Here is a 19,015-nt window from a genome sequence, read left to right as displayed (position 1 = left end):
ACTTCCCTTCCGGAAGCTCTGTCACCTTTCAGTGCAGTAAACAGCCCAGAGTGAAAGTGATCAGCCTGTGTGTGTTTGTGTTTGTGTATGTGTGTGTGTTCATCCAGCTTCTGAGCTCTTTCTCCAGGGAGTCTCAGCACCATGTTGGCCCTCATTAACCGGCTCCTGGACTGGTTCCGCTCGCTCTTCTGGAAGGAGGAGATGGAGCTCACCCTCGTCGGCTTGCAGTACTCCGGAAAAACCACCTTCGTCAACGTGATAGCGGTGAGCTGTTCCCCATCTCTCTCTCACACACACACACACACACACACACACACACACACACACACACACTGCATGGGCCAGCTAGCCTCTGAGCTGGGCGGCTGCCTGCCACACTGCATTTAAACCCTTTATTTATATACGTATATATGTGTGTGTATGTGTGTGTGTGTATTGTGCGCGAGGTGAAGTGTAAAATCCACTCCAGGTTTTGTGAAAGTCTTGCGCCAGACGCCTGAATGCTGTTCTGGTTTTCTGCTAATCATGATTTGGACGTGTTGCTAGGCAACACTCAGGTTTTAGGTTGTTATTTCAGCAGCAGTAGTTGTCATTAATGCTGGTGCTGCAATTAGAAATGACTCCTTTACACTCCACAAAGAGAGTCATCTGCTTCCTCATCACGAGGTGCTCTTTTTTGTGTAATAGTGTAATAGTGTTTAATCATGCATTGCATGCACTCTTTCTGCTGAAGCTGTGACTGATGATGACTGACTAACTGATCTTAGAAAGAACACTAACTCAGTTCAGATGTCTTCAGCTGTATTGATAGTGAGCTTTTAACAATACACATTGTCACAAAGCAGCTTGATGGAAATCTGGATGTAGACTCAGATCCCTAACGAGCAGGCCGGAAGAAAAAAAAGTCCCTGAGATGACATGACACGACGTGACACGACATGACAAGACATGAGGAAGAACCTCAAAAGGGAACCATCTACAAATCATCTACAAATCATGACTAGACTGTAAAGTCAGACAGTAGTGAGTGTGTTGAAATGTGCTGGATGTTCAGTGTGAGCAGATGGTGAAGAAGAGGCCTGGGATGAACAAAGGCCAGTCTTTATGATTACAGCAGCACAATGAGTAGAAAACTACAGAGTCCAGGTGAGATTAAACACTGGTGCAAGACTGAAGGGTGAGACTCTGGTGTAAACCGTCCTTCTCTGGAGGTATCCATGTAGGAAAAGCTGTTCTTTAATCCAGGCGGAATAACCCTCAGATGTTAGACTGCGTCATGATATAAAGATGTTTAAATAAAGAAGATTTAATGAATAATAATATTAATGCATTGCACTGCAGGTTTTACAAGAGCAACAAGAATTGTTGTCTTCTAATTGTCTTCTAATTTTCCACCATCTTGAGATACTACCATGGAACGATCATAGTAACGACATTATTGATACTGTGTCGTCATTCTGATGCACATCATCACCCCAGGGAGGTGGGTTTAACCCGGCGCTGAAGTCCAAAATGGACGAAGTGTTCAGATGAACTTTATTCCTTTGGTTGATCAGCTGCTAATCGGCTGAGATCACGGCAGTGCCGCATCTCCACACAGCTCTCCAAAATTCTTCGCTGATGTCCTCTGGAATTAAAGTTATTTTTAAAATGTTTCAAATTGCACCTTTGTGTGCTATTCTAGACACTGTTTGATGAATACACAACTGTCTAGAAATATAAGCAAATATAGAATGAAAGAGGCAGAACTATATGGATGGACCGTATTTGCTTAAACAATGAAGGGAACACTTTTCCCATCATGCACCACGAAATGCAAAGAGAGCATTTATGACAGAATGGGCGTGGCTCTCTGTACTGTGTCTACTTCATATAGAATGTAAAAAAAAAATGTACATAGCACAATAAACATTATTTAAGTTAACCGGCTCTTTTTAGGGGTCCAAGCACCAAAAGTCTTGGAACACTATTTTTTAGCTAAGATGTTTCGGGGTCCAAGCACAGAGCTTCTTCTAAGATATGGAGTACAGTGAAAATTCTTTTTTCTCCTGATTTACTGGTTCAAGCTATAAAACGTGAGCCTTTTGGACCATTTAGCCCTGTTCACTCAAATTTATGATAATTTGCATAATATGCAGAATCTACTTTTGTGTTTTTTTGACGTATCTTTTCAAAATTTGTGTCAAGTTTGGCAGTAATTGTGTCAAGAATGGCAGTAATTCTCAAAAATATCTTGAGACTTGCAAACACTATGGCCAACATATGCCAATCAGTCCTTGTACCCTGTACTCTACTCAGACAGGTGTACCTCATGACTGATTGCATGGATTCATTTGAGAATTGAAAGGTGTGTTCAGGACAAGAATCTGAGGATGTCTTGAAAGAGGGGCGTGGTCATTCATAGATGACAGAGTCGAGATGAAATGGCGGTTTTTCGGGAAGCAATAGAGCTGAAAGTTGGTGTGCGTCTCTATGAGGGGATTTCTAATCATGAGTGGGTTTTTTCAAAAAACATGGCTGCCATCTGTCAATCACATTTCAACAAACATTTCACAGGGTTGGCATTGAGCTACCATCATGAAACCTGAACACTTTGTTCAGTGATGGTCTTCATAGTGTTCTGTGTAACTTGGCAAGAGCTGGCCTCTGGGGTGCTATTTGTGAAAGGTACATGGACGCATCTTGGCATGTGTACGTGTGTGTCTGTGCGTGCGTTTGTCTTGCAAGCTCTGCCAAGCAGTCTCACAATCTGTCTCTCTGTTGCTCACTGGTTACGGGAGTCAATGAAAGCACAAACAGATACAAATAAGTAGAGCGCTGTAATCAGACACAGGTGAGAATCATCACGCGTCACCTGCCGGTTCGACCCGCCTCCTCTCTGTCCACAGCTGACGCTCGACCACGCCCTCGCCGCCACAGTGATCACTTCGTAAAACCTCATTATGAAAATTATGATTGAATCTTTAAGTCACATGTCTTAGTCATTCGGCATCCAGCATGACTGAGCGAATTTCCCCTTATCAGAGCTGTGAGGTGATGTCGGGCCGACGCAGATGACACACAGCCTCGGGCGTTTACCCTCTCTTCAAACACTTGCTGGCAGAACAAGCTGTCTCACACCTCGCCTTGCCCTGCCTCGAATCGCCTCTCATCGTTGGTGTCTCTCTTTCTCTGAAGATGTATTGCTGTAGCAGAGTGAGCTTGGCAGCCTGCCCACTAATCGTCTCTGGCACACTTTAATGCACCAGGGCCATCGCAGACACAGGATACGATGAATGGAGGCTGTAAACTCGGCCCGCCTTTTCCAGAATGGGTTCATTAAAAGCATCATGTACGTATAGAACTGGAACACGTTGCTAAAGATAGATTAGAGAGCGAGCTTGATGAACTTTTAGAATTATGCACACAGTGAAGGATAAAAACATGCTGAGAATTGTCTTTGTATCTGTGTTATAAGATTCTTCACTATTTACTCATCCTTCCTTCAAAACATCATTAGGGACCAGTCAGGCACCTGACGATTAAATTTAAAGAGTAAATAAGCTTAATATGATAAAAATTAAAGATAAACCAAACCATCATGATATTATTTAAAGAGTATTTTCTGAGATTTTCTGAGATTTAGGTCTTGACCGGGTCTTGCTATGTAAATTTAAACTAAGATAGAGGAAAAGCTCTTGCAAGTAGATGTTTTTATATCTCATATTTTTAGAAAAGCTGTTTGATTTTTTCAGTCCTAATGATATTTTCACCCACGTTCACTGCAACAGAGCATGTTGCCATGATGCTAGCCATGTCAGCCAGAGCAATGGCAGCAAAAAAAACAAAAACTAAATAATTAGGAATTTCTTGTTTCATTAGTTATTTAGTTGCGGTTATGTCTCTTAGTTGTTTTTTTTTTTTTTGTAGGGGCGCTGAGGTACTTGACACAACTTGATTCAACGCTTTCCCTTAATTAATCAGTGAAACCACATGTGCAACAAATCTGAACACATCTCAATGGTATTAGGGTAGACTCCTCAAAAGGTTTATTAATTTTGAAAATAATAGTCACCAGATCTACCTTTCTTCCTGTTTAGTCGTAGTTCTGATATTAGAGCTTTGAAGAGTCATTCTGAAACCCCTGAGTGTTTTCACTCTTCTCCTTCACTACAAAGACCACTGAGCTGTTTCAAACCCCGTGGCTGTGTGATTGCTAATAACAGAACAGGAGTGAAATATTTCACAGTACAACCAGCTGTCAGTATTTTAAGGTTTTTTTTGGCACTTTGCTGCAGGCTGATGGAGACCGCGAGCAGGGCTGGCAAGCACCAAACAAGAAATGGGATTTTTCTTCTCATATGACTAATGAAAGTTTATGTAAATAAATAGCATCAAGTCATCGATGACGTCATGCTACCTGGCAGCACTGGCTTCACTTTAGATAAGCCTTTTTTGTCTATAAAGGGATCTGTGCAGTGCTGTAATAACTGCAAAACATTAGAAGTACTGCACTGGTGGGATTTAAAATTTTATTTTGCTCCTGTTAAACATTTCCTCAGCTATTAGTTGGTAAAAACAAAATTGATCTGAGATCATGAGCTTCTTCCATCGCAGCTGATGTGGAATTTCTGCAGCACAGTCAGAGGTTGTAATGACTGGAAGAACTCCCGCTGTTCCTTTGGGACGACGCTGAAAACGGCCTGTTGTTCGAGCTCTGATAGACAATCTGCTGTGGGGGAGCTCTGTACAGTAATTCGCTTAAATACGCACAAAATATACTTACAGAAAAATAATAATGATCATTTGAAGAATGAAACGTCTGTCCTGCAACAAGAAAACAATCCAAATTAAGGCGCATACTATTTGGGGGAAAAAAGAAAGAAGTTGAGACCTGATTATTTCATACGTCACGGATATGAGTTGTCATCGTGATAAGATTTTAACCTCATGCTTTTACACTTGTAGTTAAATGTCTCTCTGGTCAGACAGACTGAAATCTGATAGCTGTGTTAGACGTTCATCATTAATGTTCAAAAACCAACATCCAGTGCTGTTTCTTGTTTTTAGTTTAGTTTTTACCGTTTTCAATCGCACTAACATTTGTAAGATGTCAACTTCTTGTCTATTGGGAGCAGTTTTTACTTTGTCAGATGTGAAGCATTTACGTGGCTAAAACATGCCTTAGGCAGTTATAAAGGGCGCAGATACAAAATTATTAGAAAATATTTAGGCCACATTTAGAAAGGGAAAAGGAGAAGGTTAAGCTGATTGTTTATTTTAAACTATTAATATCTTAAATGCTCAAATAGTGTATGTTTTGTTATTGTGAAACATCTCTGTCTTTATTTTATCCTTAGGGGTGCACAAACATTTGCATTCAGCTTTACGATATGGCAGACTGTCCAGCATCAATTATTAAAGATCTGCTTCCGATGCAAGCTTTGGTGGCTCATTTCCTCTTTCAGTGATCTTTAGTTTAATATCACAGGTCTCTTGACTGGAGCTTTTATACCTAGGACTGTCCATTTCCTAAAAAAACTTTAATAACTGCAAATGAAAGTTATGATTAATATGAAAATGGCAACAACAACAAAAAAGGGTAAATGGAAATGTGGTAATCTAACAACACAAGGGTAATTTGACTAAAATGTTTATGAAGTATGTGTAAGCTACTTTCAGACTCTTTTTTTTTTTTTTTTTTTTTTTTTTTTTTTTTAAACTCTGGCTTTCTGTGTTGATATGATCAACAAAAAGAAGCAGTTCATGTGACGCACGTTACGCATGTTATGTAAACATAAAAATGCTCTTCCCAGTCCTAGCTAATATCCACTAACTATCTAGCCTATTCTATTTGCTATAATAATTTCAATTCAACATACCGTAAATCTCATCATATTCACTTACTAAGAAGGAGGACAGTCAGTAAGGCGTCTTCAGCTTCAGCCTGGCTGCTCACACTGTGAACAGTAAATTAAACATCACCTCACTACTTTAAATGAGTTTATAGCAGTACTTACTACAGATCAATCAGCCTAGACGTGTGAATTGATTAAATCACCTCCTTACGCTCATGATCAAAACACATGCTTTCATGGCGGCATCCATGTTTTTTTCCACACTTTGTGGCTGGTGTGTGCCAACCTTGAAAATGATACAACTCTTAGTTCAGACTTCTCACTTCCGACTTAAGTTGAATGTAGCAATAGGTTTTTTCCACATGATCCCCAGCTTGCCGACTCATTAGTCAGGAGATAACAAAGTGTTTGACGTCACTCGACATTTTACTGAAAGGTTTCACATGTCTTGTGAAACAGCAAAAGTGTGAAAGAAAAGAGAAAGTAAGTGTGAAAGCTGCTTTTTTTGGCTAAAAGTAAACTGCAGGATCATAAAGCCATCGAATGGTCGTTTTTTTTTTTTTTTTTTTTTTTTTTCGCCTATTAATACATAAATATTAGAAAAATATGAATCACGTTTATACCATGTCAGCCAAACCCGGATGAACATCTGTGGAGCTGCCGCAGCTTTTTTCCTCTACTCCAGTGATTTGATTCACAGTTGGTTTGGGTGAAATTCCTTATTTTCTCCTCCAGGAGTCTCCGAAGAATCCAGATTACTGCTGTGGATTAAGTGCTCATGACTCTTTATAGAAAAGCAGGAATGTGACCTACAGGAATGTGGCCCGGATTATGAGTTGTAAAATCGTAGAGAAATCTTAAACGTGTGTGGAAGCTGTGGAAGACTTTTTAGAGACCAATTAGAGAAATTCATCATTTGCCCCATCCTATTTGTTAGTTTTTTTCCTTATAAGATTAACTAATCAAGTCCTGCTCCTGGATTTAGAGCTCCATTAATCTATAGAGCAAGCAAGGAATGTGACCTACATCCTGCTGGGTTTTTTCCCTTTTAATTGCCGCTTATTGGATTACGAGTTTTCTGAATTTTGCCTGCGTGTCGTCTAATATAATCACTGTGTGGAGAGATTTACTGTACTGCTCAATGTGACCATTGTTTTTGAAACAACAACAAAAAAAAGTTTAAAACCCCCAGATTCAGTTTTCTTCACTTTACAACCATGAAGAATGAGATGTTTTTCCAGTCTACTCTTTAAATCTGTTTCTTCTTCTTTTTCTCGTGGTTATTATTATATAGCAGGTTTTCTGACCATGCCTGAATTATTTAGCTTTCTGGCTAACTCTGTCACAGATATTAAATAAAGTACATTGTGCCTTTACGCTTAAAGTAACATCCTCTCCTCTCTGTTCTCTCTTCTTCTCTTCATTTCGTCTCTTCTGTCTGTGTTTGTGCAGTCGGGTCAGTTCAGTGAGGACATGATCCCCACGGTGGGCTTTAACATGAGGAAGGTCACCAAAGGCAACGTCACAATAAAGGTATCTCACACACACACACACACACACACACACAGTCAGGTTTTTTTTTTTCACCTGTAACTTTCTCGCTTCTGTAGTTTGCTTAACAACTGTTAATCCCTAATCTGGTTAAATTAATCACTTGGGCTTGCACAGGTCCAGTGCTAGAGGTGGGCCAGTACTATCGCAGTTTACTCTTTGGTGTACCGTGACGTTTTCTTGCGTAGCAGCACTTCTCACAAGCTGCCGGTACGCTCTTCTGCCCTCTCCATATCAGGGTCTGGATGACTGATAATTACCCTACATAAACTACATTACTGAGGGGGCACTACATGACTCTCAGCTGTTCCCGTTCTCTCGACAAGTCTCAAGATAAACAATGTTAATGCTAGGCTAATGTTATGTAACATAACGTTAATGCGAAGTAACGTTATGTTACATAACATTAGCCTAGCATTAAAGAGAACGCATGAGTCAGATAATGACACAAACACACAGACATAATATAATAATAATAATAAAGCTAATAATATATAGTATCTTACAGATATTGCATTATTATATTATTTCTTTATTACAGTAAAATACAGATATTATTGTTGTTGTTATTATTATTATTATTATTATTATTATTATAAATTTAATAGTTTGGCAAATGGTTGTCCCTTTGAGTATATATATATGTGTATCTATATATATATATATATATATATATATATATATATATATATATATATATATATATATATATATATAAATTCATCTTTGATATATATATATATATATATATATATATATATATATATATATATATATACGTACATACACAAAGTCAGGGCCGGAAGTATTTGGACAATGACAGAGTTTTTGTGATTTTGCCTTTATATACCATGGATATGAAATAAAACAATCAAGATGTGATCGAAGTGTAGACTTTCAGCTTTATTTTCAGAGGTTCCACAAAAATATGGCATTTACCATTTAGGAATTACAGCCATTTTAAGCAAAGTACCTCCATTTTCACGGGCTCAGAGGTATTTGGACAAAGTGACATAATTGTAAATATAACCATAATTTTAATACTTGGATGAAAATCCTTTGCAGTCAATGACTGAGTTCTGAGTTTCCTCCCTGGAGATGCTTTGCCAGGCCTTCACTGCAGCCACCTTCATCTTGTTTGCTGCTTGCTTGTTTGTGGGTCTTTCTGCCTTCGGTCTTGTCTTCAGTACATATATATATATATATATATATATATATATATATATATATATATATATATATATATACACACACACACAAACGTTTCCACACAGAGGCAGACGTCAGGACGGAAAGAGGACGTTTCAGAGAAAAGTCCTGCATCAGCTGTGTTTGGGAATGAGCTGCTTTTCCTACACAGCTGATGAAGGACCTTTTCCTGAAATTGTGCTATTTTCATGAGGCTGCAAATTTCACTTCCTCTACATTCCCCTACTGTTATTAATGAAGTACGCTACACTAACCTCCAGTGTGCTTCTTCATACACATACACGCACACACATATACGTGTGTGTGTGTGTGTGTGTGTGATTTATAGATTTATTTAATTTTGAACCTGCTAAAAGCCTGGCATTAAGTTTTTGTTTGTTGTTTGTTGTGTAGATTTGGGATATAGGAGGACAGCCTCGCTTCAGGAGCATGTGGGAGCGATACTGCAGAGGAGTCAACGCTATAGTGTAAGTGCTGCTTCCTAAACTGAGCCGGAGCGAAGCGTAGTTTCTATCTTTGGAAGAAAAATGTAATTTGATCACACCTACGCTGTACATACTCGTCTTTGCTTGTTGATTTCTCAGGTACATGGTGGACGCCGCTGACCGCGACAAGATCGAGCCGTCCAGAAACGAACTGCACAATTTGTTAGACAAACCTCAGCTTCAAGGCATTCCTGTATGAGTTATATTTTTTCAATATGTGTATACTATGTGTATAATCTCAATATGTGTATACTGTTAACCATTTGACTGAAATCTTATAAACAACACAAAGGCGTCGCTTGATGGTTTTTCTGTCTTCTAAGCTCATGTTCTGGTTTTGTTCAGGTTCTCGTTTTGGGAAACAAGAGAGACCTCCCCAACGCGCTGGATGAGAAGCAGCTCATTGAGAAAATGTAAGCTTCTGTTTCTCTTCCTCTTTCTGTGAAGGTGTATTTTCTGCATTTTCTGCTTTGTGGATGTTGGATAACGTCGGGTCGACATGGCCTTAGATGAAGAAGAGATTAGAAGAGAGGAGCAAGAGAACGTGTTTCATATTACACGCGTTTACAGTCATATGATGGCTGTGAAATGAAATTGAAATAAAAGGAGCAGTAATTAAATAGTCATGACATTTTTTCCCTCTGCCTTTGACTTGCTTATTTAACAAAAGCCATAGCTAGCTTCCAAAACTCATTCTCACAGAGGAAGGCTTTTTCTTGCTGTTTTTTTCCCCATTATGCGTCAGTAGAGCAGCGTTTTGCGAGAGCCTGCAGTGCAGTTGAATGAGAGTCACCATGTGCTCAGCATTGTTAAATTAAAACCATCTCTGTTCTGTCCTTGCTTGTTTTCAGGAACTTGGCAGCGATACAGGACAGAGAAATCTGCTGCTATTCTGTCTCATGTAAAGAGAAGGACAATATAGGTGAGTGGAATCGATTCACAAGAGCTGATATGTGATATTGTGCGCTTACTGCTCATGAGAGTTCTGCGTGTCGGTTTATAACGACGCTCCAGTGATGGAGGTGACTCGGGCTGGGGTTTGGTTTTTGCCTCGTCATGTGAGTAAGCGCATAATGAGAAAATCAATATGATGAGATCAGCGTGGACTCGCTTGTGTGCAGAGATGAATCTCAGAAAGGCTGGAAATGATCTTAAAAAAGGCATAGTAATGTCAGATTCTGATTTTATCCTTGTGTTATTTTGAATGCTACAATCAACATCTAATGTTGAATCCCCAAGGCCGTATCTGCGTAGTGTTGCAATTAAACCGTATTTTAGCAGCTTATTGCTGATCCTTTCGGCAAAGTTCCAGGGGAACCTCAGCAGCAAGAAATCTGCGATCTAACAATAACGGAAAGCTACAACTTTGGAAGTTTTACTTCTGCCTTTGAAAACATATATATATATATATCCTTCTTCTGTCTACTTCCAAAGGAATTCTAACTCCTGCAGTCATTTTTGTTTGTAGCCTCCTGGAATAAGTTATAATGAAATTAATGTTGCCTAAAATATAAATAAATTAATAATTTAAGTCACAGTGCCCCTGACCAGGATAAAGCAGTTATTGAAGATGAATGAATCATTGCAGTAATCGTGTCCAGTACGCTGCCCTTAATTGTTCCACGAGCTTCATGAAAATAAAAAATAACCGCTCGTGCGATTTTTCATTTTTTGTTTTTTTTTCCTTTGGGGTTGGGATTCAAGGGATTCCAGTCCTGATCCACTCTACAGCGTGCTATCACTATATAAACTAAAAGATGACTGTTGCATGTTTTTATTGCTTTGAGTTATTCATAGCTGCTCAAGCAATTTGCCAATTTTGTTAGAATTAGCAATGCAGCTTTCATTCAGGGTTTTATGTCCAGGAAATTATATCACTTCATCATTGTAATATTGATTCTACTATTATTTCCTGCACTATTCAAATTTTCATTTTATTTCAATGCCTGTAAAAATGTAAATAACCCACGCTGTAAATGTGCTGTAATAGGTTAGGTTGGATTTCCTGTCCCATTATAGTGCTGCTGTAACTGTCGTTTCATCGATCTGCTTTATGAGCTGTGCTTCTGGATATTTGTCTATCGAATTAGGAAGAATAAGTGCTAGAGAACCGCGTGATTCATTTGATTTTATTTGATCCAGAAATGTTGGGATTGTTTCAGGCAGGTTTCTTCTGTTTTTCTCTCTCTATCTCTCTTTCTCTCTCTTTCTCAGACATCACACTGCAGTGGCTTATTCAGCACTCAAAGTCCCGGAGGAGCTGAGAGGAGAAGCCGGCGTCCTGCGTCCCACCCCGCAGCCAAAGCCCCAGCCTGCCCCCCCAAGAGCCAAAACCTGGTCTGAACACAGCTCCAAACCCCAGATCTCTACCCAGAATCAGCCTCTGGCCCTGCTTTGAGCTAGCGTAAAAGCCATTTTAAATGTGTTGGGTTTTTTAGGCCAAAAACAGTCCTGTGTATCGTTTCTTGGACCCCATTTCCTGGCTCAAAGCACAACACAGCCTCTCTCTCTTTGTTTATTTGTTGATTGACTCTCTCTCTCTCTCTCTCTCTCTCTCTCTCTCTCTCTCTCTCTGTGATTCAGGGCCCTGTTCTCTCATGACGAAAAGCAAAACACACACCTTTCCGGTCAGAGTGCACTCTTGTCAGAGCCTCGATTCAATCAACACGTCAGCAGATGCTTTTCTGTCTGTGGGCCATTTAAAAAAAAAAAAAAAAAAAAAAAAAAAGAAGCTATTTTATGTCAAACACTTAAAGTGATGGAGCATTAATATGTAGGACGACGACCATATTTTAATCTGTGGAGCATTACGGTCATTGAGAAGCAGTCGACCACACGTTTAGCGCTTATTTGAAGCTAAAGATATGGGATAAGGTCGTCTAAAAATATCCAAGTGGCCATGATAGCAGAGACTTCTGCACTACAACTCAGCACAGAGCAACAAATGGTGTGAACCAGTGGGGTGTTAAGGTATTTCGCTTTGGGTTTTGAATGTGTCACGTATTCAGCCAACTTTATTCCAACAGCAACAGCTCATATTCTCATCGCACATATAGCTAGAGATATGGTCTTCATTTAAAGCTTCTATTTGCATTTTTTTTCTGGCCCAGAAATTATTTCCTTTCACATAAATGGCACATCATAAGGTCTTGCCATCTCGTCAGTATTTTCCTTGCAGTTGCAGTTCACCTTTTGAGTATCAGACGACTTTATGAAATTACAAACTGCCACTTTAAATTTGCACGAAATGAATTTCCTAAATGCCGATTCCATTTTTATTTCGGTTTATAAACATTGAAGGAGATCGTTTCTTTTGAGTCTTCAACATCTGCAATGATGTGGACTCAGAGACCTTTGTCTGCATATTTATCCTTAAAATCACATAGAATCTGAGCGTAGCTCAATCACACTAACTACTGCATGGTTAAAAAAACCAAAAACAAATATTAATACTAGTAATCATCTATAAATGTGCCTTGATAATCCTTCTTTCACTACAGCACTCTTAAGCAGAGAAACACGTCATGTCTTTGACTGATTTAAGGTTTAATGATTTGCAATGTTTCTATCTATCTATCTATCTATCTAGATATGTATATTATATATATAATATAAATAACCATTATTGTTATGTAATTCTAATAATGTAGATTGTGTATGTAGCAAGATTCAATTAAAGGTACGGTTTGTAATTTTAACAAGTGTTACCAAAACCTATTTTAATTGTATAATTTCGTTAATATTTAAAAAAAATATATATTCACAATATTACCATGCAGTGGATCGCTTGTTTCATCTTGTAAAGCTTTTTGTATACATTTTTCTGGCCTAGAAATAAGACCAAGCAAATGTAGTTTCAGCAGAAAGATGGGGTTGTAACCCCCGCTTGCATGAAAAGGTAATAAACGGTTCTAAAAAAATGACAGGCTGCTCCTTTAAAAATGTCCAGCGACATGTCATATTTGAGAACATTGTGCTTCTTTTCATTTGGTTGTTTTTTGGCTCTAAAATGATCTAATTTATAAGAGAGGGTTGATGGTAGAGAGCTGAAGTGTGCAAAATGATTACTTTCTACAAAGCACAGTGCTTTTCCATGGTAGAACAGGACCCTCTATCTTATTTTCTCTTTCTCACTCTTCTGTAAATGCATGTGTGATCTCTTTCTCTCTCATTTCTCACACTTATCTTAATCTCCAACGTGACACTATAACCCTTTGCCAAGTCTCACGCCGCTCTTCCCAGTGCACCATCGTCTCAGCTCCTTCACCTTTTGGACACTTTCAGTGGAACGTTCACTCTCATCCTGAAACACTACTGCACACAAGCTTCTCAACTCTGGACCGGTTCCTCTCCATCACCAACACGTCCACCATCCAAAAAGTGCTGTTACGTGTCCAAAAGAGAGTGTCCATCTGTCCTCGCCCTGCCAGTCTGTGTGACTCTGTCACGTGTCTGTATGTGCTCTGGACTCGATTGTGAAAAGGAAAAAAAATGCTTGCCAAAATGATCATATTCTCAGCCTCTATAGTGCAATGAAAGCTTGAATTGTGACACAATTAAAGTGAGAGTTTGGTGGAAAAAATGGACACAGTTTTCTCTGTTTACCTGCAAAAAGGCTTTGAAAGTAATGTAGCTAATAAATACAGACAAACATATAGAATTCAGTTGAGGTCCTATTGTCTCTAAAGATGGACGACAAAGAAATGAAAAAAAAAAAAACAATGCTGGAGTCAGTATCTTCCTCAGATTGATCAGACTTTATTTATTTTATCACTCTGCAAGCAAGTTTTTGTTTTTGTTTTATTGGACATTAGAAGTAATTTGAATGGTAATTAGGTAAGGTAGTCGTATAATAGTAAAGATCTTTTTTTTTTTGTTTTTAATTTTTTTATGGGGAATTGGAGATTAGAAGTGATTAGGATTTTAATACAGTTCAAGTTTTTATTTAAATTTTTTTTAATAAATTTATTTTAATTTTACATGTTTTGGGACACTGGTTTTTGTGTTGGAGGGAAAAGATAAAATTGTGTCCATTTCATTTTCCTTTAAGAACAGGTCAGTTCCAGTCTGTATGGTCTTTAGTTTGCTAATTGTACATTAAGGAGTTGACACAGAGAAAGTGACATGCTGATCATTGTTCTCTGCAGAAATTTAAGTGCCTTCTGCGACCATTCCAGCTTTTGCATCCAAGCCATGCTTTTAAAATCCTAATAGAACAGGTTGGAATGCTAGTTTGTAGGATGCTTTAAAAACAAGTTTCAATGTAATGAGAGAGTTTCTACAGTGGTGGATTTTGTAAAGAGTGTTGGGCGAAACGTGTAAGTTGTGCTTTCCGTAAATGAATTACATCTTCATGATGACCATCAGTGGTTCCTGATCTCAGAGAAGACAGCGTTGTACTTGATGCAGATCCATGCTTGATGCAGATCCATGCATCTATGCCACTGGAGGATTCTTGGTGCCTTGAAAGTGGTCATTTGCAGGTTGTAATAATGCCATTTCCCCCTTTGCTCCGCAGAAGCGTGTCTTCTGTTTGCTCTGTCGTAATGCTTTAAGTGCACTTTGACACAGGCCTGAGTGGCTACTGGTTCTATTCTCCTTTAGTGAACTTCAAACATTCATTCAATATTTTGGCCTGAAATTGCAGCACAGCAGCAACAGCAGACAATAGCATGTACCTTAGGAACAACCTAGGGTAGCATTAGCAACAAGCTAACCAGCTAATGTAAGTGTTAAGTCTAACGTTGACGATTACTTTCTCAGAACAGTGATTAGTATGGACAGTGTAATAGATTTAACCAAGTACTGTGTCTGCATATTTACAATTTCACCTCAAACTCAGCATTAGAAGCGATATCTAAAAGTATAACACAGCCTTAGTAATTTCCCAGTCCTAAGAGATCACTTGGGGCTTGATGATTCAAATGAGTTGTAATATATTGGAGAAACATGACATTGGGAACCACTGATGCAGGTCCTGCTTAACACTAATCGTGATCACTCTGCGACTGTTCTTATTTTTCCATGCTTGCTTGCATTTAATGTGCTTTTATAACTTTTATTTAGTGGCACTTGGAAGTTGAGGTGTGTACAAGAAATCCAAAGGAAGTCTGTCCAATCCTGCCTGCTCCCAAAGAAATTCTGATCAATGCTAACTGCTCCCAAAGGAATTCTCACCAATCCTGCCCATTCCCAAAGGAATTCTCACCAATCCTGCCCATTCCCAAAGGAATTCTCACCAATCCTGCCCACTCCCGAAGGAATTCTCACCAATCCTGCCCACTCCCAAAGGAATTCTCACCAATCCTGCCCATTCCCGAAGGAATTCTCACCAATCCTGCCCTTTCCCGAAGGAATTCTCACCAATCCTGCCCATTCCCGAAGGAATTCTCACCAATCCTGCCCACTCCCGAAGGAATTCTCACCAATCCTGCCCACTCCCAAGAGTATTCTGACTAATCCCACCTGACCCCCAAAGAAAATCTGACCAGTCCTGCCAACTCCTGTAGAAATTCTGACCAATGCTGCTCACTCCTGAAGGAGTTTTGATCAATCACTCCCCCACAACACAAAGGAAGTCTGACCAATCCTCTCCACTCTCAAAGGAAGTCTGACCTATATTGCCCATTCACAAGGGAATTCTAAACAGTCCTGCCCACTCCTAAGGGTATTCTGGCCAATCCCACCTATTCCTGAGGGTATTCTGGCCAATCCCACCCACTCCTGAGGGTATTCTGGCCATTCCCACTCGACCCTAAAGAAAGTCTTACCAATCCTGTCTGTTCATTTTTTTCCCCAGAATATAAACAGATTAGTAATTTAAACCACAGTGAAGCTAACCAAGATACAGCAGCTACTAAGGTTGAATGATGGAATGCTGTAAATGACCACCTAATGCGCTCTCATGTTAATGAACATGGGCTTTTTTCTCTTGCGTACTTCATATCTGACCTCTCGCCTGAAAGTAAAATCTTTTTTGCTAGTTCCTATGGGATCCTATTCCTGACTCATACCTCTAGATCACTAGAGGATTAAAAAAAACTGTTTATTCAACACGAGTGGTAGAATTTTGTCCTTCGACGTACTGTAGTTCCACTTACAGGAGTTGATCTACACAGCAACACTATCCGAAGGCGCATAATGTCATAAGATGTTCATAACTTCTTGTTCATGGTTCCTACGTGGAGTTTATGAATGCTAATGCACTTGTTTGTGTATGCGCACACACACACACACACACACACACACACACACACACACACACACACATACATACATACATAAAGATATATATATATATATATATATATATATATATATATATATACATATATATATATATATATATATATATATATATATATATATATATATATATATATAATACACACACAAAAATAAGAGTGACTGATGTGTGCATTATATAGATTTTATGAAGTGAAATTAGCACCGGTTGACCGGCAACAACATCTCCGGACCACTTCTTATAATTCAACATGCTTGTGTAAATATGCATAAATAATTCCTACGTGGCTGATTGTTACCAGTGTTGTTTGTAGCACGCTGAACGAGTTTCCTCTTGCTTCCTCAGGCAGAGTAGTTCATCCGTGTTAGAGCTGTGCCATTTTACAAGTAACCTGTGTATCTGACCATAACTAAGCTCACTGCACAAAGTAACCACTTGTTTCAGAGCTGTAAAGATGTACGAACTTGGATTATTTTGATCTAGATTGATCATTTGTCCTATTTGTATGATTGTGCATTAAAAGTGTGTAGTCTCTGATTTGAAATGGTCTCGCTGATTTGAAATGGTCTCATTATCTCATTATACTCTGTCTCGACTGATTGTGGTTGCCTCCTCTCTATAGTCACCATGTTGGCTGTGTGTTTTCCTGCAGTGTGTTGTTCAGCCACATGGTGTCCTCACTGTGCTGTGGATCAAGCTGGGACTAGTGTGTGTGTGTGTGTGTGTGTGTGTGTGTGTGTGTGTGTGTATGTGTGTGTGTGTGTGTGTGTTTGTGTGTGTGTCTCAGCTTATTTCATGCAAGTTACCAAGTAATCACATCATGATGTTCTACAGGAAAAAGTGTCATACTTTAAAGCCCTTCAAACAATCTAAACTGAACTATTTTTTTAAAAATGTTTCTCTAATGTTCACCTACATTATTGTGTGTGTGTGTGTGTGTGTATTTAAAAACTTCATGTAAACTGCACAGCACATTAAATAGAGAGCTAGTGAAGGAATGCACATCTGTGCCCCAGAACCGAACAGTAAAAAGAATAAAAAAAGAAAAGAAAAAACCCTCCCACACATTCTGTTCAAGCGCCTCAGAGTTGACGTCATGCACTGTTTAACTCTAATAGTGTAGTGAGTTCCACTTTTAGCCACTTTTCCAACTTCTGCACTAACTCCAAGTTCCAGGACTTCCAGCAAAGCAAAGCTTTAGATTTAACCATCAGCTGCTTGGTTCTGTGCTTTGTAATTGTGTGTACTGCCTTAGATTAAAAACATGGTCTTCCTTCTTTATTTAGATGGAAGAAAATGCAAGTTAACTTCTTTTAGTAAATCTCTGCTTTATCTAAGCCCCTTTTTTGACAGATCTTCATTGCATTGAATTGTGCCACATGATAACATTATAGTGTATAGAGATTATCATGGTCTTTTTTTTCATTTTCATTCATTGTTGGCAGACTTTAGCTAACACCTAGATGTTTCTGAATGTAGAACATGAACCTAGGGTAGAACATGTGAATGCTTTTTCTTACTTGTTTCTGATGTAGAAAAACAGGTAGAGTTGTCCTGATTGGTTGGATGTTAGTGTGTTTTTATTCTTCTGCTTTACAGAGTCTTAAGGCTAGAGCTTTTCATTAAATTGATATTAAAATGAAACGAACTTTCTCGGATTCACCTTTAATTAAAAATCGCTGATGGCACCTTTAATTAGTCATCATGTTTATTCACTACTCCTGAGTGCTCTCCGAGCCTGTAGTGTCGTGTTCCTGCTTCATAGCGTGCCTTACAGCATGCTGCGTGTTGTATCACTGTGTTTACTCAGTTTGCTCTGCTTTAAACACACAGCGCTGGAGGTTCGGGCCGTGTGTGTTTGTTGAAAGCTTTCCCCAGGTGGTCTCCATGCTCGTGTTTTCCGAGCCTAATCGAAAGCAGCTTGTTCAGATGCTCCTGAAGAAGTTCATTAGCTGGGTCAGATGTGTTAGATTAGTCAGGACTTTGAAGAAGGGAAGATCTTCAGGAACAGATCTGGAGAGAGATGGAGGAGATGAAAGCAGGCAGTTTGGACGATCGAGGATAGTTGGACCCAGTCTTCGTCATGAATCCAGCAGTGACTTGGAAGAGAGAACTGACTTGTATTGAGAGCAGAGTTGCACATATTTATCACAAGCATTGTCTTTGTAGCTTATTTCAAGTTCAACATATCTGTCTTTCTTCATCCTACTGAGTTTGTTGTAATCCATTCCAGGCGTGATTTTTTTTCTCATGTGGAATAAAGGACATGAAGCTTATATTTGCTGATCACCAGCATGTCAGTAATTAATCATATCCTGAGAGTCGACCGAGCAGCAGACTTGTTCATTTCTCATAGGCAACCATGCAGAAATTCCAAATAATCAATAATCAAAGTCAGCGCTATTTCCTGCAAATGCTTTGTGCGTGAAATCATTCCTTCATGTTTCACTGCAGGAGCAAATCACAGATTACAAAATTTCATGTGGAGACATTTTTTTTTTTGTTTGTTTCTTCCTTGTCTTCCAGAGTTTACATGCATGCATCTTTATTGCATAAAACGTCACTACAAAGCTGAAGTGCAGTTGATCTCCCCCCCTTTTTTTTGCTTTTTTGTTTCATTTCTTTCCACAATCAAATCTTTCTGCTGCTGAGGATGGCCCCATATGGATAGCCTGAAGATACATGAG

The 19,015-nt window shown here is 39.0% G+C and overlaps 1 protein-coding gene across 1 annotated transcript; it reads left to right on the top strand.

The window, feature by feature from the left end:
- arl8bb (ADP-ribosylation factor-like 8Bb) lies at nucleotides 1-16,872 on the top strand. The gene is made up of 7 exons (XM_026935435.3): nucleotides 1-264; nucleotides 7,290-7,370; nucleotides 8,991-9,064; nucleotides 9,182-9,275; nucleotides 9,428-9,495; nucleotides 9,934-10,004; nucleotides 11,297-16,872. The coding sequence occupies exons 1-7, from the start codon at nucleotides 142-144 to the stop codon at nucleotides 11,344-11,346; spliced, it is 561 nt and encodes a 186-aa protein (XP_026791236.1). The 5' UTR covers nucleotides 1-141; the 3' UTR covers nucleotides 11,347-16,872.
- Nucleotides 16,873-19,015: the final 2,143 nt, after the last annotated feature.

This window comes from Pangasianodon hypophthalmus, chromosome 20, assembly GCF_027358585.1.
Source record: "Pangasianodon hypophthalmus isolate fPanHyp1 chromosome 20, fPanHyp1.pri, whole genome shotgun sequence".
In the NCBI taxonomy this organism is placed as follows: Eukaryota; Metazoa; Chordata; class Actinopteri; order Siluriformes; family Pangasiidae; genus Pangasianodon; species Pangasianodon hypophthalmus.
This window is presented reverse-complemented; position numbering and strand designations above follow the sequence as displayed.

Bases quoted from the DNA above. Each gene is read 5' to 3' on its own strand.
- arl8bb (XM_026935435.3), top strand. From the start codon at position 142: ATGTTGGCCCTCATTAACCGGCTCCTGGACTGGTTCCGCTCGCTCTTC. The intron at 265-7,289 runs GTGAGCTGTTCC...GTGTTTGTGCAG, and splicing joins CCTTCGTCAACGTGATAGCG to TCGGGTCAGTTCAGTGAGGA. The intron at 9,276-9,427 runs GTATGAGTTATA...GGTTTTGTTCAG, and splicing joins CTCAGCTTCAAGGCATTCCT to GTTCTCGTTTTGGGAAACAA.